Source organism: Watersipora subatra, chromosome 7 (assembly GCF_963576615.1).
Source record: "Watersipora subatra chromosome 7, tzWatSuba1.1, whole genome shotgun sequence".
Taxonomy (NCBI): domain Eukaryota; kingdom Metazoa; phylum Bryozoa; class Gymnolaemata; order Cheilostomatida; family Watersiporidae; genus Watersipora; species Watersipora subatra.
Genome location: NC_088714.1, coordinates 42,952,450 through 42,973,136, shown reverse-complemented (window position 1 = coordinate 42,973,136; position 20,687 = coordinate 42,952,450). Strand labels below are relative to the sequence as shown.

The 20,687-nt window shown below is 36.0% G+C and overlaps 2 protein-coding genes across 2 annotated transcripts in view; both read right to left on the bottom strand.

The window, feature by feature from the left end:
* LOC137400779 (UDP-GalNAc:beta-1,3-N-acetylgalactosaminyltransferase 1-like) overlaps positions 1 to 14,229 on the bottom strand; it is a 40,875-nt gene extending 26,646 nt beyond the window's left edge. The window contains exons 1-5 of the mRNA XM_068087116.1: positions 14,018 to 14,229; positions 11,265 to 11,497; positions 10,554 to 10,714; positions 9,947 to 10,174; positions 6,174 to 6,360 (exon numbers count right to left, since the gene is read on the bottom strand). Coding sequence (XP_067943217.1) covers positions 6,174 to 6,360; positions 9,947 to 10,174; positions 10,554 to 10,714; positions 11,265 to 11,497; positions 14,018 to 14,229 — 1,021 coding nt within the window. The remainder of the gene's footprint in view (positions 1 to 6,173; positions 6,361 to 9,946; positions 10,175 to 10,553; positions 10,715 to 11,264; positions 11,498 to 14,017) is intronic.
* A 4,737-nt stretch (positions 14,230 to 18,966) lies between these two features.
* Positions 18,967 to 20,687, bottom strand: part of LOC137399867 (nephrocystin-1-like) — a 44,736-nt gene continuing 43,015 nt past the window's right edge. Inside the window, exon 19 of the mRNA XM_068086119.1 lies at positions 18,967 to 19,309. Coding sequence (XP_067942220.1) covers positions 19,154 to 19,309 — 156 coding nt within the window. The 3' untranslated portion in view covers positions 18,967 to 19,153. The remainder of the gene's footprint in view (positions 19,310 to 20,687) is intronic.

Genomic DNA, 20,687 nt, shown 5'->3' with positions numbered 1-20,687 from the left:
CATATATTTCATGTCTGCTTATTGATGCATCACAGTGCTTGCTGCAATGTTTTGCAGCAGTTGTGGTATTAGGTGATCCCACAATTTATTATTTCTTTTGACTTTTGGTCATCTATTGCTTCAAACCCTGACAGTACGTAGTTCATTTACAGAATTTTATAAATTGTACATGGTACATTTACCAATATCCACGCTATTGTATGACAAATCTACAAATAACTCATGTTAGTCATCTTTTTTCAGCACCCGCAGACTCAGCAAGTCAGGCTGACATGGAGAAGTCAGCTCCAACTGATTCATCGGTGTTAGCTGAATCAATTGTCATGTCACCCAACCTCGCGGAATTCAATGATGAAAGTGCGCCTAAACCTGAAACTTCAGTTCAGGCATCCCGGTCGCTCAAGCGCAAGAGGTCAGAGCCCGACGAAGTTAGAGATGAAGCACTACAGTCTATAACCGATAACATGATTAAGGTGCAAAAAAAATTAGACGAGTTTGATTATGCTGGCAAGATGATTGCTGAGCAGCTCCGAAAAATTCCTAACAAACAATCAGCCTCGATCGCATTGTTGAAGATCCAAGGAATTCTCCATGAGGCTCAGTTTTAAGAACGACTACCGACTCCTATATGTGCTCAATCAACTGAAGCAGACAGTTATCCGAGCTATTCAGTAATATAGTAACAACAGCAAGTTTTATATAATCATAAGCTTATATTTCCTGCAAGCTTTATGCACTTCATGCACATATTACTGACCCGAGACACATCATGTTTATTTTGCCTGGTAACTAAATAATAGGCTCAGTTTTTATTTTCACAACAAACAGTTGTACTGCATTGTATTGTACTGTGAAAAGATTTCATCTACCTACTACAGCCTTGTGCGAAATAAACTGGAACGTTTTATTGAAATGCTAAAGTTCTCATTTACAGTATGGTTACCCACTGTGCATTTAGTCCATAGCCATAAATTAAATGTGTTCTTTTTTGGTCTTCATTTCAAATATGTAAATAAACCAGTTGTAAAATTGTGTTTTTAAATTATTATGTAGGCTAAATTCTGAACATTTCATATTTTTAATCTTCAACATTTCAAAATATTGAAATGGTCAGAATATAGCCTACATAATTATTAAAAAATATAATTTTACATCTGCTTCATTTATATATTTGAAATAAGGACAAAAAGAGGATTAATTATATATATATATAGTTTACGGCCATGGACTTAATTTACACTGGATAACAGTGTTGTAAATGAGAATTTTAGTTTCCCAGAAAAAGACATCCAGTTTATTTTGCACACCACTGTATACGTCATTAGCTTGTGATGCTTTTTACACAAATCAATAGGACTCAATATTCAATAAACATGCACTTTAGACACTGTCTGTACCATTGAGCCAGATGTTTAACTGCTGTATAGTAGATGGCAAACACCATAACTGCTGCCATAAAATGAGCTCCTGTAGTGTGGGTTGATGTACATCGAATATAATAATAATTCATCAAACCATGACTGTGTTACCGTTGCTTGACAGATCTAGAACATAGGTAATTCTCATTCACTACTGCAATAGACAGTTTTAGATGTGCTCACCAAACTACACATCAACCATGTGAAGATTTTTAAAATAATTGCAATTATTTGTATCACCGTGCACAAATTGCTGATGAGAAATGTCAAAACACAAGAGATGAATTTCAAGCAGCTTAGTTATAAAATATTTTTAATTAAGCTTACCTGTATCATTGTGACAATGCTTACTCTCTCGTCTATCAGACTGCTCCATCTTTGTTGAAATAATCACAGTACTGTTCCCAAATCAACCTAGCATCTTCAGTTGGTCTTATGGATCAAGCTTCAACACTAGGTATAGTGTCACCTAGATCACACGGTTGTCGAGGTAAAGAGCGCAGCAAGCCAATACAATGGTTCTAGTGTTATCTGGTTCAAGGTCAATGCGATGGAGTAAAATTCTCCATGTCGAAGAGAAAATTCCAAAAGAGTTTTCGATTAGTCTTCTAACCTGTGACAAGGGTAATAAAAAATCCTCTCGTCTGTCAAAACTTTTTGGATATGGTCGCATCAAGTGAGCCTTTAAAGAAAATGCCTCATCGGCTAATATTACATAAGGTAAAGGTTCTTTACACCTTGGCAGCAAGTGAGCAGGCGGTACATTAATTTTATTGCTGTTCAATGCTGCCTGCAGCTTACTCACTTCAAAAACACCCCCATCTGAAGCTCGACCTTGTGCCTCAACATCAACATACCTAAAAGAGTAGTTTGAGTCATACATATCCAGCAAGATAATTTATTCCTGCCCTTTGTGGTTATGGTACTCAGACCTAGCATGCCAGGCTTGTTCATCATGATATGTTTGCCGTCAAGGGCACCAATGGTATTTGGGAAATTCCATTTCTGTTCCAAATTATTGGAGATGTTAAGCCATTCTTGCACACTAGATGGAGTTTTAATAAAATCATCTCTTAAACAATTGTAGATTGCTCTTGAAGTTTCGGGAATTATTTGTGATAAGCTAGCAACTGAGATGTACCATTCATAATGCAGCTGAGTTAAACTAGCGCCGGTAGCTAAATATCTCAGTGTTATCATCAATCTTTCTTCTGCAGTAATAGCTTCTCTATAGTGGGTATCTAGCTTCTTTATTTCTAGCTCCACTTTTGACAGAATTAAGCGAAACTCTTCCTTAGACAATCAAAAGTAATTTTGGAATGTGACAACCCGGTTGGATGGTAGCTTGTCATTGCCAGTAGCAGCAATTAGCTTTGGCACAGTTGAATAAAAAGCGACATGTATGGTACGTGATCCAGTGATTGAACCGACCCATGGTTTACTTTTTTCAAATCTTCCTACAGATACACAAAACATGCAGTAGTAGAATCAAGTAAAAGGTCGGTTTGGATCACAAGTCGAGGAAATATTTTCCAGAATAATAATAATCAATAATTCTCCAACGGTGTGTTTAACCGGGTACAGTGACAATTAATAAAATTATGTGAATTAAAACAATGATATAAAAACATGAACAATATTATTAAATTGAATGTTTATGATATGAATAGCATAAACAATAGACTATATATCAAAATTAAAATATGCCTACATACCTGTTGTTCTTTGACTTCATCTAAAATATCTTCAATTCAATTCTTCTAATCTTCATCACAACATAGTGGCAAATCGTTGTTGTCTTGTACCATCATTGCAAAAATTTACTTTAGACGAACTGAATTACTACTATTATTACTATAAGAATCACTGTAAGAAGCAGTGTGGGCGTGAGATGCATCAATGGTGAGGCTTTAGTCAAAATGGAATAGGTATGGATGTTGTATTTAATTGGTTAAAATAGTGACCCATTTTGTATAATCGGAGTTGGAGTTGGTCCGGTGTAAAAGCCTCTGCAAAAACGTATTTCAAATCGTAAACAGACTAGAAGCAGTTCCAACTCAGACTCTATCGGAGTTAAAGCAACTCTGATAAATTGCCCTGGTGTAAATGCACCTTTAGCTTCAGTTTCATCGTACTTTGAGCACCCCTTGCCAAATAAAACTGTCTTTTGTTGCATTCTTCCAAGTGCTACATTTTCTCAATCACATAGGAGTGATTGATTCACTCATTCTTCAACAAATCATTTCAAAACAATAAAATGTTAATTTGAACCATTTTTGCTCATTTGCTTCAAAATTGCATTCTACATGAAGTGTAGATATGAGTATAATCACATATCTATATAAATCTCAACATTTGTCTAACTGTTCGTGTGTATAGTTATATAGATAAAGTTTAAAGAATGAAAAATATGCTGGGCACTGGATTTGAACTCACAACCTCAAGTTCTGCAAGCAGACATTTATCCATTATACTACACTGTCCAACTGGCTGTAATATGGAATAAATTGGCACATGCTTATTACACATGCCAATCTTTTCTAGCTTCACGCTCAACGCTGCAACTGGCGGTATGCGTGAAGCCATACCAGAAGAAAATTGCTTAAACTCATATGACCAACAAGACTATCGCAATCAGTATAGACCTGTAGTAGGCACTGCAGGCTTTACAGTATGATTACACAGAAATAACACAGTTTACATAAATAAACACAGTACACAAAAATAAGCAAAACATCTTCATTTAAAAGTTAGAATGGTAAGTGTTGCATATGTTGCTTAAAAATAAATTTTTTGTGCAAAAACATTTTTATTACTGGTGCAACGCTGGGCACTCACCTAGCTAGTCATTCTATAAATTTTTTGTGTGTGTACTCTGGAGCAAAGCTTGACAATTGTTCATACTATCTGGTTGGTTGGCCAAGCAAGCGGATGACGCAAGATGAAGCAAAGATATACCATGTTTGCTATCGACTACCCGGAGGCAAAGAAGGTATGCTGGCTAGTAATGTTAGCGTTGAAGCTAGCCTTTGAAAGGAAATGGTTAATTATGATTAGACCTCTAAAGCCTCGTGAAGTGTCTTTCGTAAATGTCTTGGAGGCGCAGCAAAAGATCTCATTATCTGCACCCAGTTTTAAAAGTGAGCTTATACCATTGAAGTGATGAAAATTAGAAGGGTATCAATTTAAAGCTAGGACATCAATATTCAATTTGATGTAATATTTGTAGATGTAGACTTAGTCAGTCCAGAGATATAATAGTTTGAATGATATTCTTTCTTAGAACGCTCAGATTCAAGCGGAAGTGCAATAATGACACCTATAGTTGAACTTCAGCAAACAGACTGGCAGAATAGAGGCGTGTAATGCTGCAACTTGAACATAATAGTTGATATAAATAATGATAGAGACAGTCATCCGTGCAACTAGTGATGTCATTGCGGCACATATTTTTCTTCTGAGCGTTTTAGTCGTGCTAAAGTTTTATCGATTTTAATCTTGAAACATCCTGGCAATCAAATCACCACAAACATCAAAAACAATCTCAAATGATAAAAAAATACCGACACTTTTTGATAAAATCTTCTAAAATTTTTTGTAAGTTCATGTTTAATGTTTATCCGTCATCTTCTTAGATTACTATCGAGTCAGTTCAGTTACAGACATTCAGATTAACAAACTAACACAGAAACCTTTGCTTGATGTAAAACAGAGATAGTTTATGGTGAAGCGGAGTCATGTATGTTTGCAGGATTTCGCTCAAACATGCGTGCCATTAGATAGTTGTCATGTATATTTGAGCATACATGACAACGTATATAGGCACATAGTTCACTATATACCCCTAGCATTAGATAGACACATAGTTGACTATATATTCATAGTATTAAATAGACACATAGTTCACTATATATCCATAGTATTATATAGATACATAGTTCACTATACATGTATATCCATAGTATTAGATAGACACATAGTTGACTATATATCCATAGTATTAGATAGACACATAGTTGACTATATATCCATAGTATTATATAAATACATAGTTCACTATATATCCATAGCATTAAATAGACATCTTGACTGCTCTTGATACCATCATATATTGACAGAAATAGTGCTACAATAGCTGACATAGAGGCAATCATCATTGGTAATACTATTTAACTAGGTGTAACATGCCTTGGTTTCATAAAACACGCTTTATGAAAATGTGTTGAAGCCCTTCCACAAAATCTGCTACTGCTAGAGAAATTTTGCAATGACAAATAATGTCAGTCAAAAGTAATATTATTGGAGCAATGATTGCTCTTCCAGCGTTCTGGTAATTATTAACTGGAAAAGGACTTTTGCAATACATGCAATTTACAAATCAGCACCTTTTTTATTTCGTATACAGAGTTATCCTTATTTGAAAATAAAAGTCTAACAGAATTTCAAGATGATTTGATTTTGTTTAAGATCTCAAATTGTTTTATACCTAAAAGTTTAACTCTGATGTCATTTGACCGGGTCGTGTTAGTTAAAGATTCTAGGAACCTTGGCAAGTTGATTTTTATTAGTTCGGTTTTTTAAATTGCTTTCTCTCTTTCTCATAGGCTATTTCAGTCTGTTTATTTTCAAGTTTAATATGCTATACGCTTGCTCAGTTGTATTTGTTGAATATATGGAGGAGTTTAATAACACTGATATAAACCGGTGAATAGAAGTCTGAGATTGGCCATCTAGCTTCAAAGAGTACTTGCTCACCTTGACAATATGATGGATACGTGTCATTAGAATACTCTGTCTTAGAGACATAATACTTGCTAGCTGGATTCCTATAGGGCTTAGAATAGCTAGTCATTCTGCAAATTATCTTTTTCATGTTAGTCTTTGTCTGACCACTCAAGAACTTCGTCATTGCAAATGGGTTTACCAGAGTGTCATCATCCACCTATAGGGACAAATAACACTTGTCGGTACGAGTATACGCATAAGCTCATCTGTCAGTTTATTTCAGTCTATAAATATATATATTTCTCAAAGTTTCTCGTCTGTTTTCGGTTTGTCCAGCGATAGCTATTGATATCTTGGAATAACCATTGGTTCGTTGGTTTATATATTACACTATAAAGTTAGTTTGTATATTACTCTATAAAGTTATGTATATATATATATATATATATATATATATATATATATATATAGGGCCTACTGTATATATACTGAAATGTATATATTTACTAGCAGTGCTATCCTGCATTGCCCAGGTATTAAAAATCAGCTTATAAACAATGAGAGTTGCCTGCCACTTGCTATTAGCCTGGCACATTGCCAATGCATAATTTAAGTAAGCATACAGTAAGCATATATATATATATTTATTTATATATTCATATATGTATATATACCTCTGAATGCCGCTGCACACTAGTAACAGTTTATAAACGTTGCATTACTTACCTACTACATTACCATTAAGTACATTACCTGCAACTGTTTTTAAGCTGTTTTTATTACCAGTGCAATGCCAGGCATTCAGCTAGTAAGGCCAGCTGGTAATCGTTATATGTGGCATAGCGTTGTTATGCTTATTTTAACCGATGTTATCAATATCTTTTCTATTAATAATTGCTAAGGTCATTAGGACACGTAGTAGTCTAATGGGTTGGTTCCCCTGTCTGCAGACCTGGAGGTTCCAAGTTTACATCCTCTATGAACGTGATTTGTCATAACTCAAACGTTATCGCTCTAACTGGACACAAAAATGACGACAGACACTTGGATATATATATAGACACTAGGTCGATGCCCAGCTATTAAAATCAGATTATAAACAATGAGAGGTAATGAGAGTTGCCTGCCACTTGCTATGAGCCTGGAACATTGCCAAGGGATAATTTGTGTAAGCTTACTAATAAGAGCTACCGCTTCTCATGACGTTACGCCATCACTTTGCGTTGTGACGGAAAGCGGTAGCGTATTTGCTCCCATATAGCGACATATTTTGCCTGTTGAATCTATCAAGCTTGGCTGGCTTAATTAGTAAAGTGTCGGACTGGTGAACAAAAGGCTCCGAGAAGGAATTTTCTATAATACGGATTCTTTGTTCCAAGATTTTAATGGCTATAGCTGGACAATCACAATGACAAATGAATACACACATAACCAACTTTGAGAAATATATGTAGATATATTAATGTAGTATTGCTAGAAACGATAGTTTTTAAAAAATAATAAAGGAAAAGCACATAATACGCTATGTGTAGAGTAGATAATGTATAATATGGAGAGTTCTTAGCTGTTGATTAATTGCGACAGATCTGTTTAGGGCAAACATATGTCTACTTGCATTGGGTGATAGTTTGAGAAAAATGGATTACAAGATGGCTACTAGTGAGTGTGAGAACGACTCATCAAACACATCTCGTTGGTCAATGGGTAATCGCCATCAACCAATGAGAAACCCTTATGTGGTTTCTTCCTTGGAATGGCTGAGCAGATAACACCTAGCATGCCTGCATGATGATGCAAATTCATTTCTTTCACTTAATGTGCATTGGTCTCTGGCTTGCAAATAGTCATGAATTTTTTGAAAAGGCAGAGCTTACATTTTTTGCTTGTATCGGAGTAGGCTTTACACTGCCTAACTTTTTTTCATCAAACAGTGTACGCTACCACTTGGTTTTTAGTTTCCAAATATATTTGCTAAGTTCAGTATGGTTTATTCTACTTGCATGGTTGAATGATGCTTTGTGGTTGTTGTACCTAGCTTTAAAGTCAGTTTTGCGCAGTCCTACATATGTTCCATTTGTATTGTTTTCTGTTCTAGTCACTGTAACTTGGTACACTATACTTTTTGTCCTGCAATCGGCGTCAAGTAGTCATCTATTTTTTGTCTGCAGTTGCAAGTTTTCTTGGTTATAGTTGTCTTGTTTTTGAACTCTTTGAGAATGCTTTTGTTGTGTGCATCGATCTTGGCTTTCATGTTTGGCATGCAAGAAAAGTTAAGTTTTAAAAGTGTCTGTGTTAAATATTTGGTGGAGTTTGTGGAGTAACCGTTTTGTAATCCATTTTTCTCAAACTATCCCCTAATAAGAGCAGACCTACATGTATGTCTGTTCAAAACATATCTGTCGAGATTAACCAACAGCTAAGTACTCTCCATATTATACATTACCATATATATTATATATAAATATATATATAATATACAGTATATATATCTTATATCTATATATATATGTCTCAAAGTATGTCCGTGTGTCGTATGTCTGTCTGCATTCCGGCTATAGCTATTATTAGAATAGCCCAGCTGGGCAACAATGCTGTCGCAATGTCAATGCCTACCGGCATTTGAAGCTTACTAACTATTACTATGTTTCCATGATGCGCAGTGCTTCGGAGTTGCGCTATCTCCGAATCATGGAAACGGCGTCTTCGCACTGAAATCACTGCGCAATGATCAGTGCGAAGCCAGTGCAAATTCGCAGCAAGGAAACAGCAACTGCGCAGTGGCTGCGCATAGCTTTCATGCCGTGGAGACGGATTCTTCGAGGGCCATAAACTAGTACAAAGGTTGTCCTGCTAATCTTGTTTTTTTTCTATTCTTCCGATCTTCTTTCACCTAAATTTAATTATGGTCTGCATTCACGAGGATGATGAAGTGATTACTTTCCTGGACTTTGTTATCGATGCCAACACTTCGAAAAATAGGTGGCAAGTCCTAAATTGACGTTTAAATAATATATTACTTAAAAATACTTATTAAAAATATATTACTTTGTAAAAAGTGTGTTAAGGTTTGTAAAACCTTGTGAATGTGTATTGTAAATACAAGTATAATGACGACAGAATCATAAAAAGACCGTTTATGATATTCGGTATCCGCGATCGATTCTATTTCTCCATCAGGCGATTCGATTTATACAATTTCTCTTCTCTGGCTAATTTGCTGAAAACCACTGCGCAGCATGGAAACGTACAATCCCCTCGACATCGAAGGTGGCTGCTTCGCAGTACTGCGCACCATGGAAACATAGTGTATGTTAGTGGAATTTTCTATTGGCAATGTGCCAAGCCAATTGGCAATGGCCTGCCACTTGCTGGAGAGTTGCCTGCCAGCAAGTGGTGAGCAAATCTCATCACTTCTCATTGTTTATAAGCTGATTTTTAATACTCGGGCAACGCCGTGAGGCACAGCTAGTAATATATAAATATAGACTACTTTTTGACGGTGATTACACTTTAAACAGAAATGCTTTCTGAAAATGCCATTATACAAATATGTTGGAAAGATATGACTGATTGTTGCGGCGTACACTAACTGTTCAACACAGATGTTTGTCAGCAGAAAGATTAATGCTATGTTAGTGTGCCACTACAGTAAAAATCTGTTCACCAAAAATGACAAATCTATGAGGTAAGCTTTCGGTTAGAGCAAACAAAATTTTTAGTATTCCCAATAGAGTAGTCTTGTTAACTTAACCGGTATTTTGCTCCTTCAGTTGTGATGCTTCGATGCCAGCCCACCTACTTACCTTAACAACCCTGTAGGGACTTGGGCAATATTTATTCACCCATTTAAGGGCACTCATTCCCTTTATCGTCAGATTTCTGTAGCTGTCTACGTAACTGAGGTCTTGCACTATGTCTTTATGCTTTTTGCTCTCCTCTATCAACTTTGGAAGCTGCGTATTTGTTTTTCCATAAGTTTTACCAATAAAGAAGATAACTCTCAATTCTTTTCCCATACCAATGTCCTTCACCTGAAGTACCAAATTATTTGTAAACTGATCAAGATACTCATCTGTAACATTCTTAGGCTTGAAATTTTTAAACATGCGGGCAACTCCTGCCCGTTATTGTGTGGGTAATGTGTCTAAAGAAACAGAGCTAAACCTACCCAAATATCTGATAAACTTCAATTGTGATGTAAAAGCTGGAAGCTGTAGTACACGAGAAGCATGTACTACATGACAGACTAGACATGATGTACAGACAGATGTACTAGACATGTAGTACACCAGAAGCCCATGAGCAGCACTGAAGCTTTCCAATTAAATCAATTTTTATACTAATTTATTGTTTTTAGACAATCAATGTTTGTCCTGAACGAACCGTATTACAACGCTATGCGATACTCACGGAGGCCCAGGTGCGCCTGACTCTCTTTCGCTCTTTGAAGTTGCCAGGTGCTGAGTAGACATACAGTAGCATGATATGAGAGTGGTTGCTCTTACATCGCACAGGCCTGTCATCAACGTCTGGATTTAACTCAAGTTCTGTATGGTAAGGTATTTCTGGCTCTACGCATGTACAAACAATACTAAATTCAAATTATTGTAGAGACTTTCTTCTTTTGCCGCAGCCTAGTGGTCTAAAGTTATTGACCTCTGAACAACGTGTTGTAGTTATAATCTTTAAAACAACACTGATAATGATAGCAAAGGCAACTGATCTCAAATCTTTCGCACACTCTCCCTCTTGCACCCTCTTCCTCCTTTCTTTTTATACTCTCATTCACTATTTCATTCACTCACTCTCTCTCCCTCCGCTCTCTCTTTCTCCCTCTTTCTCTCCCTCCTCTCTCTCTCCTCTCTCACTCTCTCTCTCTTTCTCTCTCTCTCCTCTCTCTCTCACTCTCCCTCTCTCCCTCCCTCTCTCCCTCCCTCTCTCTCACCCTCTCTCTCTTCTCTCTCCCTCTCTTTCTCTCTCACTCTCTCACTCTCTCACTCTACTGTTGGTAAACAGAGATCTTATTTATAAAAGCGTACTGTGATGAGACTGTGTTCAACACTTGCACAATTTATCTCCTAATCAAATAAGCACTTTACGCACAAATTTTGAAACATTTACTTGGTTCAACAACATCTTGATGGCTGTCACCATCTGGGCTAAGATCTTCTTTCTCTCCATGAATATTCTCATCAGGCTCTCCATCATCGCTTGTTTTAACACTTTTAGCTTGAAGTTCTTTATCAAGTTTAATTTCCTCAGCCTCTTCTGCCTCTTCAATCTTTCGCCAGAGCTTTTCTCCTTCATCTACCTTTTCAGCTATATGCTTTTCTCTTGCCTTCACAGCATCATCTCTATTGTTACAACCATGAGGATAGCAGACTATATTCTATACATTGGACACATCATTCTCTCTATTGTTACAACCATGAGACTAGCATACTATAATCTATACATTGGACACATCATCCTCTCTATTATTACAACCATGACACTAGCAGACTATATTCTATACATTGGACACATCATTCTCTCTATTGTTACAACCATGAGACTAGCAGACTATAATCTGTACATTAGACACATCATCCTCTCTATTATTACAACTAGGAGACTAGCAGACTATATTTTATACATTGGACACATCATTCTCTCTATTATTACAACCACGAGACTAGCATACTATATTCTATACATTGGACACATCATCCTCTTTATTATTACAACCATGAGACTAGCAGACTATAATCTATACATTAGACACATCATCCTCTCTATTGTTACAACCATGAGACTAACAGACTATATTCTATACATTAGACAAATCATCCTCTCTATTATTACAACCATGAGACTAACAGACTATATTCTATACATTAGACAAATCATCCTCTCTATTATTACAACCATGAGACTAACAGACTATATTCTATACATTAGACAAATCATCCTCTCTATTATTACAACCATGAGACTAGCAGACTATATTCTATACATTGGACACATCATCATCTCTATTATTACAACCATGAGTATGTTGGTGTGAATAGAAAACTATGTTAGTCACATGTGTAGAAAATAAATACAAAGATTCTAGCTTGTAATATAAGTATTACTAGCTGCTTACATGAAAAGTATTGCCCTTCTGTTAGTGTAGGGATGTTGAGCACCTATATATACTTTCTTTTACAATTTTTCATTACCGTAAGTTCTCATGCTCAAGCCCCGCGGCTTGTGCTCAAAACCAGATGACTCACGAAAGAAAAATCCTCGAACAAGCCGCGTATGCCCACAGACCGCGGCTAATGACTGAGGTTTTGTCGTCCTTTACCCCTTCAGGAGCGAGAGTGTTGAGAAGGGTTTCGCTATACCCCATCCTCTTGAACAAAAAAACAGGCTACATCAGTACATGTGAAAAGAATTTTCTTTTACATCCAAGTTCGAATTAAAATTCCTAAACCCTTGCATCAAGAACTTACTTGCCATGTCTCAGCTAGATTTTTATTGCGCTGTTAGAGAGCTTCACATTTATGGAAAGATGCCGGTCAAGAATGAAACGGTTTTAATAACCTATGACTGTAGTGAGTTAAACATTAGCAATAAATTATTTTTCAGTCTAAAATATTCCATAAACATGATCTTGAAAATAAACGAGTAGGTCGCCAAAATCCTGTACATAAAAGTGTATCATGACTGCGATTCTATGGTTATAGCACGGAACTGAGCAGAGACCACATTTATCGAGAAGCCGCCCTAAGCCTCACGTAAGTTTTAAAAACTTGGCTTTAGCCGCGGCCTATGACCTTGAACCAGAAGCCGCGCCCAACGACAAGCCGCGCGGCTTGAGCATAAGGACTTACGGTAACTTTCTTATTGAAGTAACGCTATTGATTATTCAGATGGAGAGAGTTTCAGCAGCTGAACTGGAAATGCTGACTAACTGGTCTAAAGCCTACTGCTGCAAGAACATCGTTTTGCTACTAACCAATCATAATAAATTATTGTCATTTTTGTTTATTTATCAGCCAATCAATATCATCTCAAGCTACCAATAATCTGTTAGCGATTACATTTCAGCGTACAGCAACAAACTTGCTATTTTTTTAGAAGTGAATGAAGTGACACTTAGAGATTTACTGTCTGATCTCTAAATAATGCATAGGCAAACAGTGCTTACACGAACAATGCATAGGTTGTCTTTGCTATCTTATGCAATAGCGGTAACAATTGGTCTCATAAATGGAATCTGCAAAAAGCTAGACTAAGACTGCATTAAGTGAAGCATTCAGCACTTTTCTAATAAAGAGATTATCAGCTGCGTTTTGATTATCTACTGAAATTGCTAAAAAAGAAGCTGTCAGCATTAACTTTTATGAACATATCAAAATTTTTAGACTTGTTGGCTCATTTTAGATGATTGAACAAAGCAATGAGTACAAATCAACAAATGAAAACGGTTATCAGCCAATAATAAGTCAGCATTAATCTTTACTATAATAGGAGACGAGTCCATCCGACCGTCCGAAAGCATGCTACGAGCAGTAGGAAAAAGCATCACAAAAGAATTGGACTCCGATATGTGGCTTAGCAGCCAGACACTATCAACTGCACCACTCACAACCTTGCTGTATTGCGGAATAGTTGTGCGTATACTTATTACACAGAATACTCTCTCATGACGCACAGGACTGCCACATACTAACACATATTGTTTTTATAGAGTGAACTCATTTGGTCCTTCCAAACTTACCATTTTCAATATGTCTTTTCTTCTATAAACAAGCAACAATCGGTACCTGATTATCTCTAAATGGCTAAAATATGACAAAGGTGTGATATGAATATTATGGTTAATTATATGGCAAAATTCTTACTGCACAACTAGGTCCTTCTGTTGAGTGGCATTAATTCCTGAACTTATGTGAAGCTGTTCGATGCATTTGCATTCAGATGCAGAGATGCTGTGAATAAAAGGCCGTGAGTAAAAGACTTCGAAAAGGAAGAGCAGTTGGAAAGAGCCAAATATAAGCATAAGGAAGAAGACAGTCTTGACAGGCACCGTAGCATCCTTGTTTATCCCAAACATGTTTTATCACCTTTCAGCACCTGTCACAAGCAAAAGTGTTTCTACAGATCAAAACTGTTGAATCTGCTAGTATCTTTGTCTAAGTCGTCAACAAGTAAGAGACGCAACAAATTAACACTTTTATAACCGTCCCTTGGACTTTGTTTATTTAATGCTTTTAGCTCTGCCTAGCAAACATTTGCCTTTTCTAATAGAACCGACTTAGTTTGCTCGAGTTACAAAAAGTCGGCAAATAATCAACTTTTCAAATGGCACTAGAGCAAGGTCGATTTTATGAACGGCATGCTCTAAACACAACAGTACAGCTAGTTTAAATATGACACTGAGGCTAAAAAACTGAACATCTGTTTAAAGAGAAGAGTGCATTTTCTATTTCTAACTACGTACATACATACCTAAATGAAAAGGACTTATTTAAGGCATCTCTTGTACTTCGGAAACACCCCTAGAGTATTTTAACTATTCCAATAATTCTACTCAAACAGCAGGTAGAATTTTAACAAAGAATACTTTATGAATGACGGATAACAAGTGATAGTGAGAGATATGCTATGGATATACTAATAGGCATAGCTAAGTCTATAAACTTCTATATACTGTAGATATAGAATTGGATATACTGGTAGATGAGAGATGTATTTTAGATATAGAGTTCAATATACTGGTTGGTGAGAAATACACTGTAAATACCGAGTTGGATATACCGGTAGCTGAGAGTTATATTGTAGATATAGAGTTAGATATACTGGTGGGTGAGAGATGTATTGTAGATATAGAGTCAGATATACTGGTAGGTGAGAGATATATTGTAGATATAGTGTTAGATATACTGGTGGGTGAGAGATGTATTGTAGATATAGAGTCAGATATACTGGTAGGTGAGAGATATATTGTGGCAGATATAACAATTGGGAGCCGCAGTAAAAACTAGCTTGAAGGGGTGGTTGCAAATTTAAATCCAGATCTGCACTGCCCACGTATTCGCCTACTTTGCTCATTAAAATCAATTCATGACTATGCAAACATTGCATATGTGAAATACTATCTTAGCAACCACAAGAGTCATATGCGAATAATATTTGCAACTTCGACTTTGAGAGAACAGCTCAAATATTGACATTAGCTCTATAAGCCAGCAGATTGTCATACACTGAGCGGCAAGCAAACGTCATTATGTCAAGCAAGCATGCTTGCGGCATGTCTATGCGGCAAGCAAAGTCAATTATGTGAACCACTCTACACCTTTTTACATGATATTATATTTGCTTCTCGTCTCAGACAGAGCAAATGATGCTTTGGTACTGTTACATTCCTTCATGTGAGAATATAGATACTTGTCATTCTTACACCACTTTTAACTTGTCAGGTTTCCTTCATGTGCTCAACCTCTTTAGGTTACCTTTAGTTTTTAGATAAAGAAATTCTCCAAAAGAGTTTTTTACAAACTCTTTAAAAAATAGTCATTATTATACCGAATAAGTTATTATGGCTGATATGATACCGTATCTTCATCTCTTATCTTTAGAAAACTATAAAGTATTTTACTGTTTTAATGCCTCAGCAATACTCCAGTGAACAATTGTGTGTGAATAACAGAATACAGCATGGTCTTTTTAAATTAAACAGAAGCAATAATACTTGGCACATGGTGACACATGACTAGCGTATAACAGAGTCTGTCATTATACTCAGACTAGTTAATATTACTAGCGTATAACAGAGTCTGTTAATATACTCAGACTAGTTAATATTACTAGCATATAACAGAGTCTGTCATTGTACTCAGACTAGTTAATATTACTGACATATAACGAAGTCTGTCACCATACTCAGACTAGTTAATATCACTGACATATAACAGAGTCTGTCACTATACTCAGACTAGGTAATATCACTGACATATAACAGAGTCTGTCACTATACTCAGACTAGTTAATATTACTGACATATGACAGAGTCTGTCACTATACTCAGACTAGCTAATATTACTGACATATAACATAGTCTGTCATTATACTCGGACTAGTTAATACCACTGACATATAACAGAGTCTGTCACTATGCTCAGACTAGTTAATATTACTGACATATAACAGAGTCTGTCACTATACTCAGACTAGTTAATATTACTGACATAACAGAGTCTGTCACTATACTTAGACTAGTTAATATTACTGACATATAACAGAGTCTGTCACTATATTCAGACTAGTTAATATTACTGACATATAACAGAGTCTGTCACTATATTCAGACTAGTTAATATTACTGACATATAACAGAGTCTGTCACTATATTCAGACTAGTTAATATTACTGACATATAACAGAGTCTGTCACTATATTCAGACTAGTTAATATTACTGACATATAACAGAGTCTGTCACTATATTCAGACTAGTTAATATTACTGACATATAACAGAGTCTGTCATTATACTCAGACTAGTTAACATTACTGACATATAACAGAGTCTGTCATTATACTCTGACTAGTTAATATTACTGACATATAACAGAGTCTGTCACTATACTTAGACTAGTTAATATTACTGACATACAACAGAGTCTGTCACTATACTCAGACTAGGTAATATTACTGACATATAACAGAGTCTGTCACCATACTCAGACTAGGTAATATTACTGACATATAACAGTGGCCATCACCATGGTTGAATCGGGTGGGCACAGGAGAGTAATTACCAATTCTAGGAGTGAACATGATAAGGCGGAATTCCTACTATGTTTAGTTTCAGCTAAAGCGCTCCCACATACTTTCATTAGGCAGTAAATAGTCATTTTTATAAAAAGAATGTTTACACATGGTACCACAATAAATTAAATAAAAAGAAAGGTATCACGGTATGGCATCGTGAACGCAAAAATAAATATTTTTACAAGCAAGATTTGACACTACTCTCTTTTGACAAATGATTAAAAGACTTAGCAGTACAATTGTTGACTGCATCTATGGGTAAGTATAAAATGAAGTCAGTGGATATCTGGTGCTTGAGAATTGAATTATATCAGTGACGTAGGAAGGAGTTGAATCATTCAGTATTTAAAATCCAAAAAGGTTAGTTAACTATGTTAACATATCTGGCAGTGGAAAAACGTCCACACATAAACGTAGATGGTATAAAACAAGGTACCAATTGTAAATTACCCTTACAACGACCCACCTCTAGTCATAAAATAAGCTTAAATCTATGATTTCTTTAGTTTGAGCCAAACTGGTTAACGCCAGTCGCAACCAGTTTAAAACTGGTTGTGCTTGTAAATTAACCCACCTAAATTAGGTGGGTTAATTTAGAGTCTATCAGAATCATCTCTCCTAATTAGTCATGTATTTTGCAAACAAGAAAAAGCATATGTTAAACAGAATTACACTTCGCTGTTGACTTACCAAAAAACTCGGCAGCCTCGGGTCTTAGCCTTGTTCTTACCTCATAGAAGGTACCTTTAATGATGCATTGGCCTATCAACATACAAACTACGAAGCAATGGCAGCACCAGATAAATGAGCACTTCTACGTTGTTGATAACAATTTTGTAAGGAGGATCACGATTGACTAGACTTCAAACTCAATCAATAGGTTCAGATCACAGCACTGGCTAACCCTTCGAGCACATGGCTTGTTGCAACTATAACACATGAACTAAAATGCTCTGCTTAAGTTATACACGCACTTCATTTTTCTTTCAGTTTATGGTAATCTATTGTTGGCTTTGTTTGCTCAAATTGCCGAGTCGATCCACTTGATCTGCTATACTGAAAAGAAGCTATTCATATCAAGTGGGCAGCTCTTTTGCAAACCGATAGGGAGTGAACTATTCATCTTCACTATACCTGTTAGTTACAGCTGTTAGTTTCACCAGTTAGTTTTATCTGTTATTTACACCCGTTAATTACAGCTGTTACACCCGTTAGTTACCCTCATGCTTATTACACCACAAATTGACATCTAAAATAAATTCTGAGCTTGTCATAAAAAACCTACAGACCTTACAAAAATTATCTGTGGTTATATGATATATGAACACCTATGCTTCAGAACATGTTAGCAGTAGAAATCAGAACTAGGTACCTCATGTTAGTGTGTAGTCAGAACATGTTAGCAGTAGATATCAGAACTAGGTACAACATGTTAGTGTATAGGTAGTCATAACATGTTAGCATTAGATATCAGAACTAGGTGCATCATGTTAGTGTATAGTCAGTACATGTTAGCATTAGAAATCAGAACTAGGTACCTCATGTTAGTGTGTAGTCATAACATGTTAGCGGTAAAAACCAGAACTAAGTACAACATGTTAGTGTATAGGTAGTCATAAAATGTTAGCATTAGATATCAGAACTAGGTGCATCATCTTAGTGTATAGTCAGTACATGTTAGTAGTAGAAATCAGAACTAGGTACCTCATGTTAGTGTGTAGTCATAACATGTTAGCAGTATGACTCAATACGCACTTATATGATGACACATGCACGCATGCACACACGCCAGTTTTAGAAAGTTAAGCAACACTGTATGAAAAGTTGAACATGAATTTGTTGCGAGTGATCACTGTAGTGCTCAAGTTTAAAATAAATCTTACACATTCACTCTGCAGTGTACATGTATGCTTGTAACAATGTTAGTTATAGTAGCTGAAATCTCATATCAACATTCCAAGAGCTCTAGCTCATTAGATTGTTATTAAATTGTTAAATATGTAAAATATAGTAGAGGATATTGAATGCAACATGTATTTGCCCCTCACATACTTCAAGCAGCATAAATTATCAACCATGATTTGAAATATATTAACAGCATGATTGTCACAAGCTCAAAACTGATAAAAATGACCAACTAAAAATCGCATGCAGTTAGTCTAACAGCTGCATTTACTCCCCGATTGACTGTCAATGGCTTCACAGCATCAAACGGTTGCTATACAATGCGCTCCTATCATCCGGTAAGCAACTTCTGTCATGTCGAAGGGTTCAAACTCCAATGTTGGATCGAGTAGTGCTGAAAGGGCAGAGATCTTTGCAGAAGCCTGAGTCAAAAATCTGTTGATGATAGTTGTCCTCTCCTGAAAGAAAATTCTTGATCGTTATCATTAGCTTTACTAATAACACACTATCACAAAAAACTTGAATCTACTGTTTATTAGAACAACTATTTGACCTAGTTTTCAGTTATCTATTTTTAGAATTAGCTTTTTGGCAATAAAGTTACTGTCATCATAAATTGTGGTAATAGAGGTACCAACACTGTAAAGTGTGGTGATAAAGGTACCATCATCATAGAGGTACATCACCATAAATTGTCCTAACAAATCCTTCGATCCACAATCACCTCAACATACAAAATTTTCAACAAATCGCATAAAATTTGGGCAAATATTTGCCTACACATAACGTATGTTCCAACATATGACATCCGAAGTTTCTCAAATGATTGCCATTATGTAAATCAGTACAAGTGTATTAAGTTCCCTTCACATAGTTTGATTCTCAAATGTTCTAATAACATTACACACTGCTTCACACCATCACTTTTATAGTTTTAAAATTTCAGAAACGAGACAACTAACCCAAGTAATAGTAGTAGTAGCGAAAAATAGGAAATGCTTTTCTTTAAACTCGAAACAACAGATAATAAAAATCCTGTGCAGACATCATCAGTAAAATTCTTTAAAAAAGCTCTGAAGTTGTTTAGTTATTGTAGAGAAAAAAGTGATGTGAGGAGAAGAAAGAGTGAAACTTGAAAATGGAGAGGATGGCTGTATTTATATACATGAATATAATACTTTATTGGCAATAACTTCATTTTAAATAAAGATGTTTTTCAAACATGCTATGCAACAATCATAAAAAGGGTACAGCTAGCCACTAAAATCAAATAAATAGTTTGACAAATAGCATTTAAAATACCTTTCTGTGTTATGAGAACGATTACTAGGTGGAAAATTGTTAAAGCAGCTAGCAATGATATTTTCAAAATATTTTAACTGTATTTAAAATATTTTCAAAATATTTAAATGACTGAATGATATATTTCTAAATATCATAAAAATATAAGCAAGGGAACTGTATAGCTCAATAAAAAACACTAGTCAATACTTTTTGAAGTAATTTCAGTGCGAGGTAGGTGATTTCGGCGCGAGGTAGGTAATTTCGGCGCGAGGTAGGTAATTTCGGCGCGAGGTAGGTAATTTCGGCGCGAGGTAGGTAATTTCGGCGCGAGGTAGGTAATTTCGGCGCGAGGTAGGTAATTTCGGCGCGAGGTAGGTAATTTCGGTGCCAGGTAGGTCATTTCGGTGCAAGGTAGGTAATTTCGGTGCGAGGTAGGTAATTTCGGTGCGAGGTAGGTAATTTCAGTGCGAGGTAGGTCATTTCAGTGCGAGGAAGGCAATTTCAGTGCGAGGTAGGTAATTTCAGTGCGAGGTAGGTAATTTCAGTGCGAGG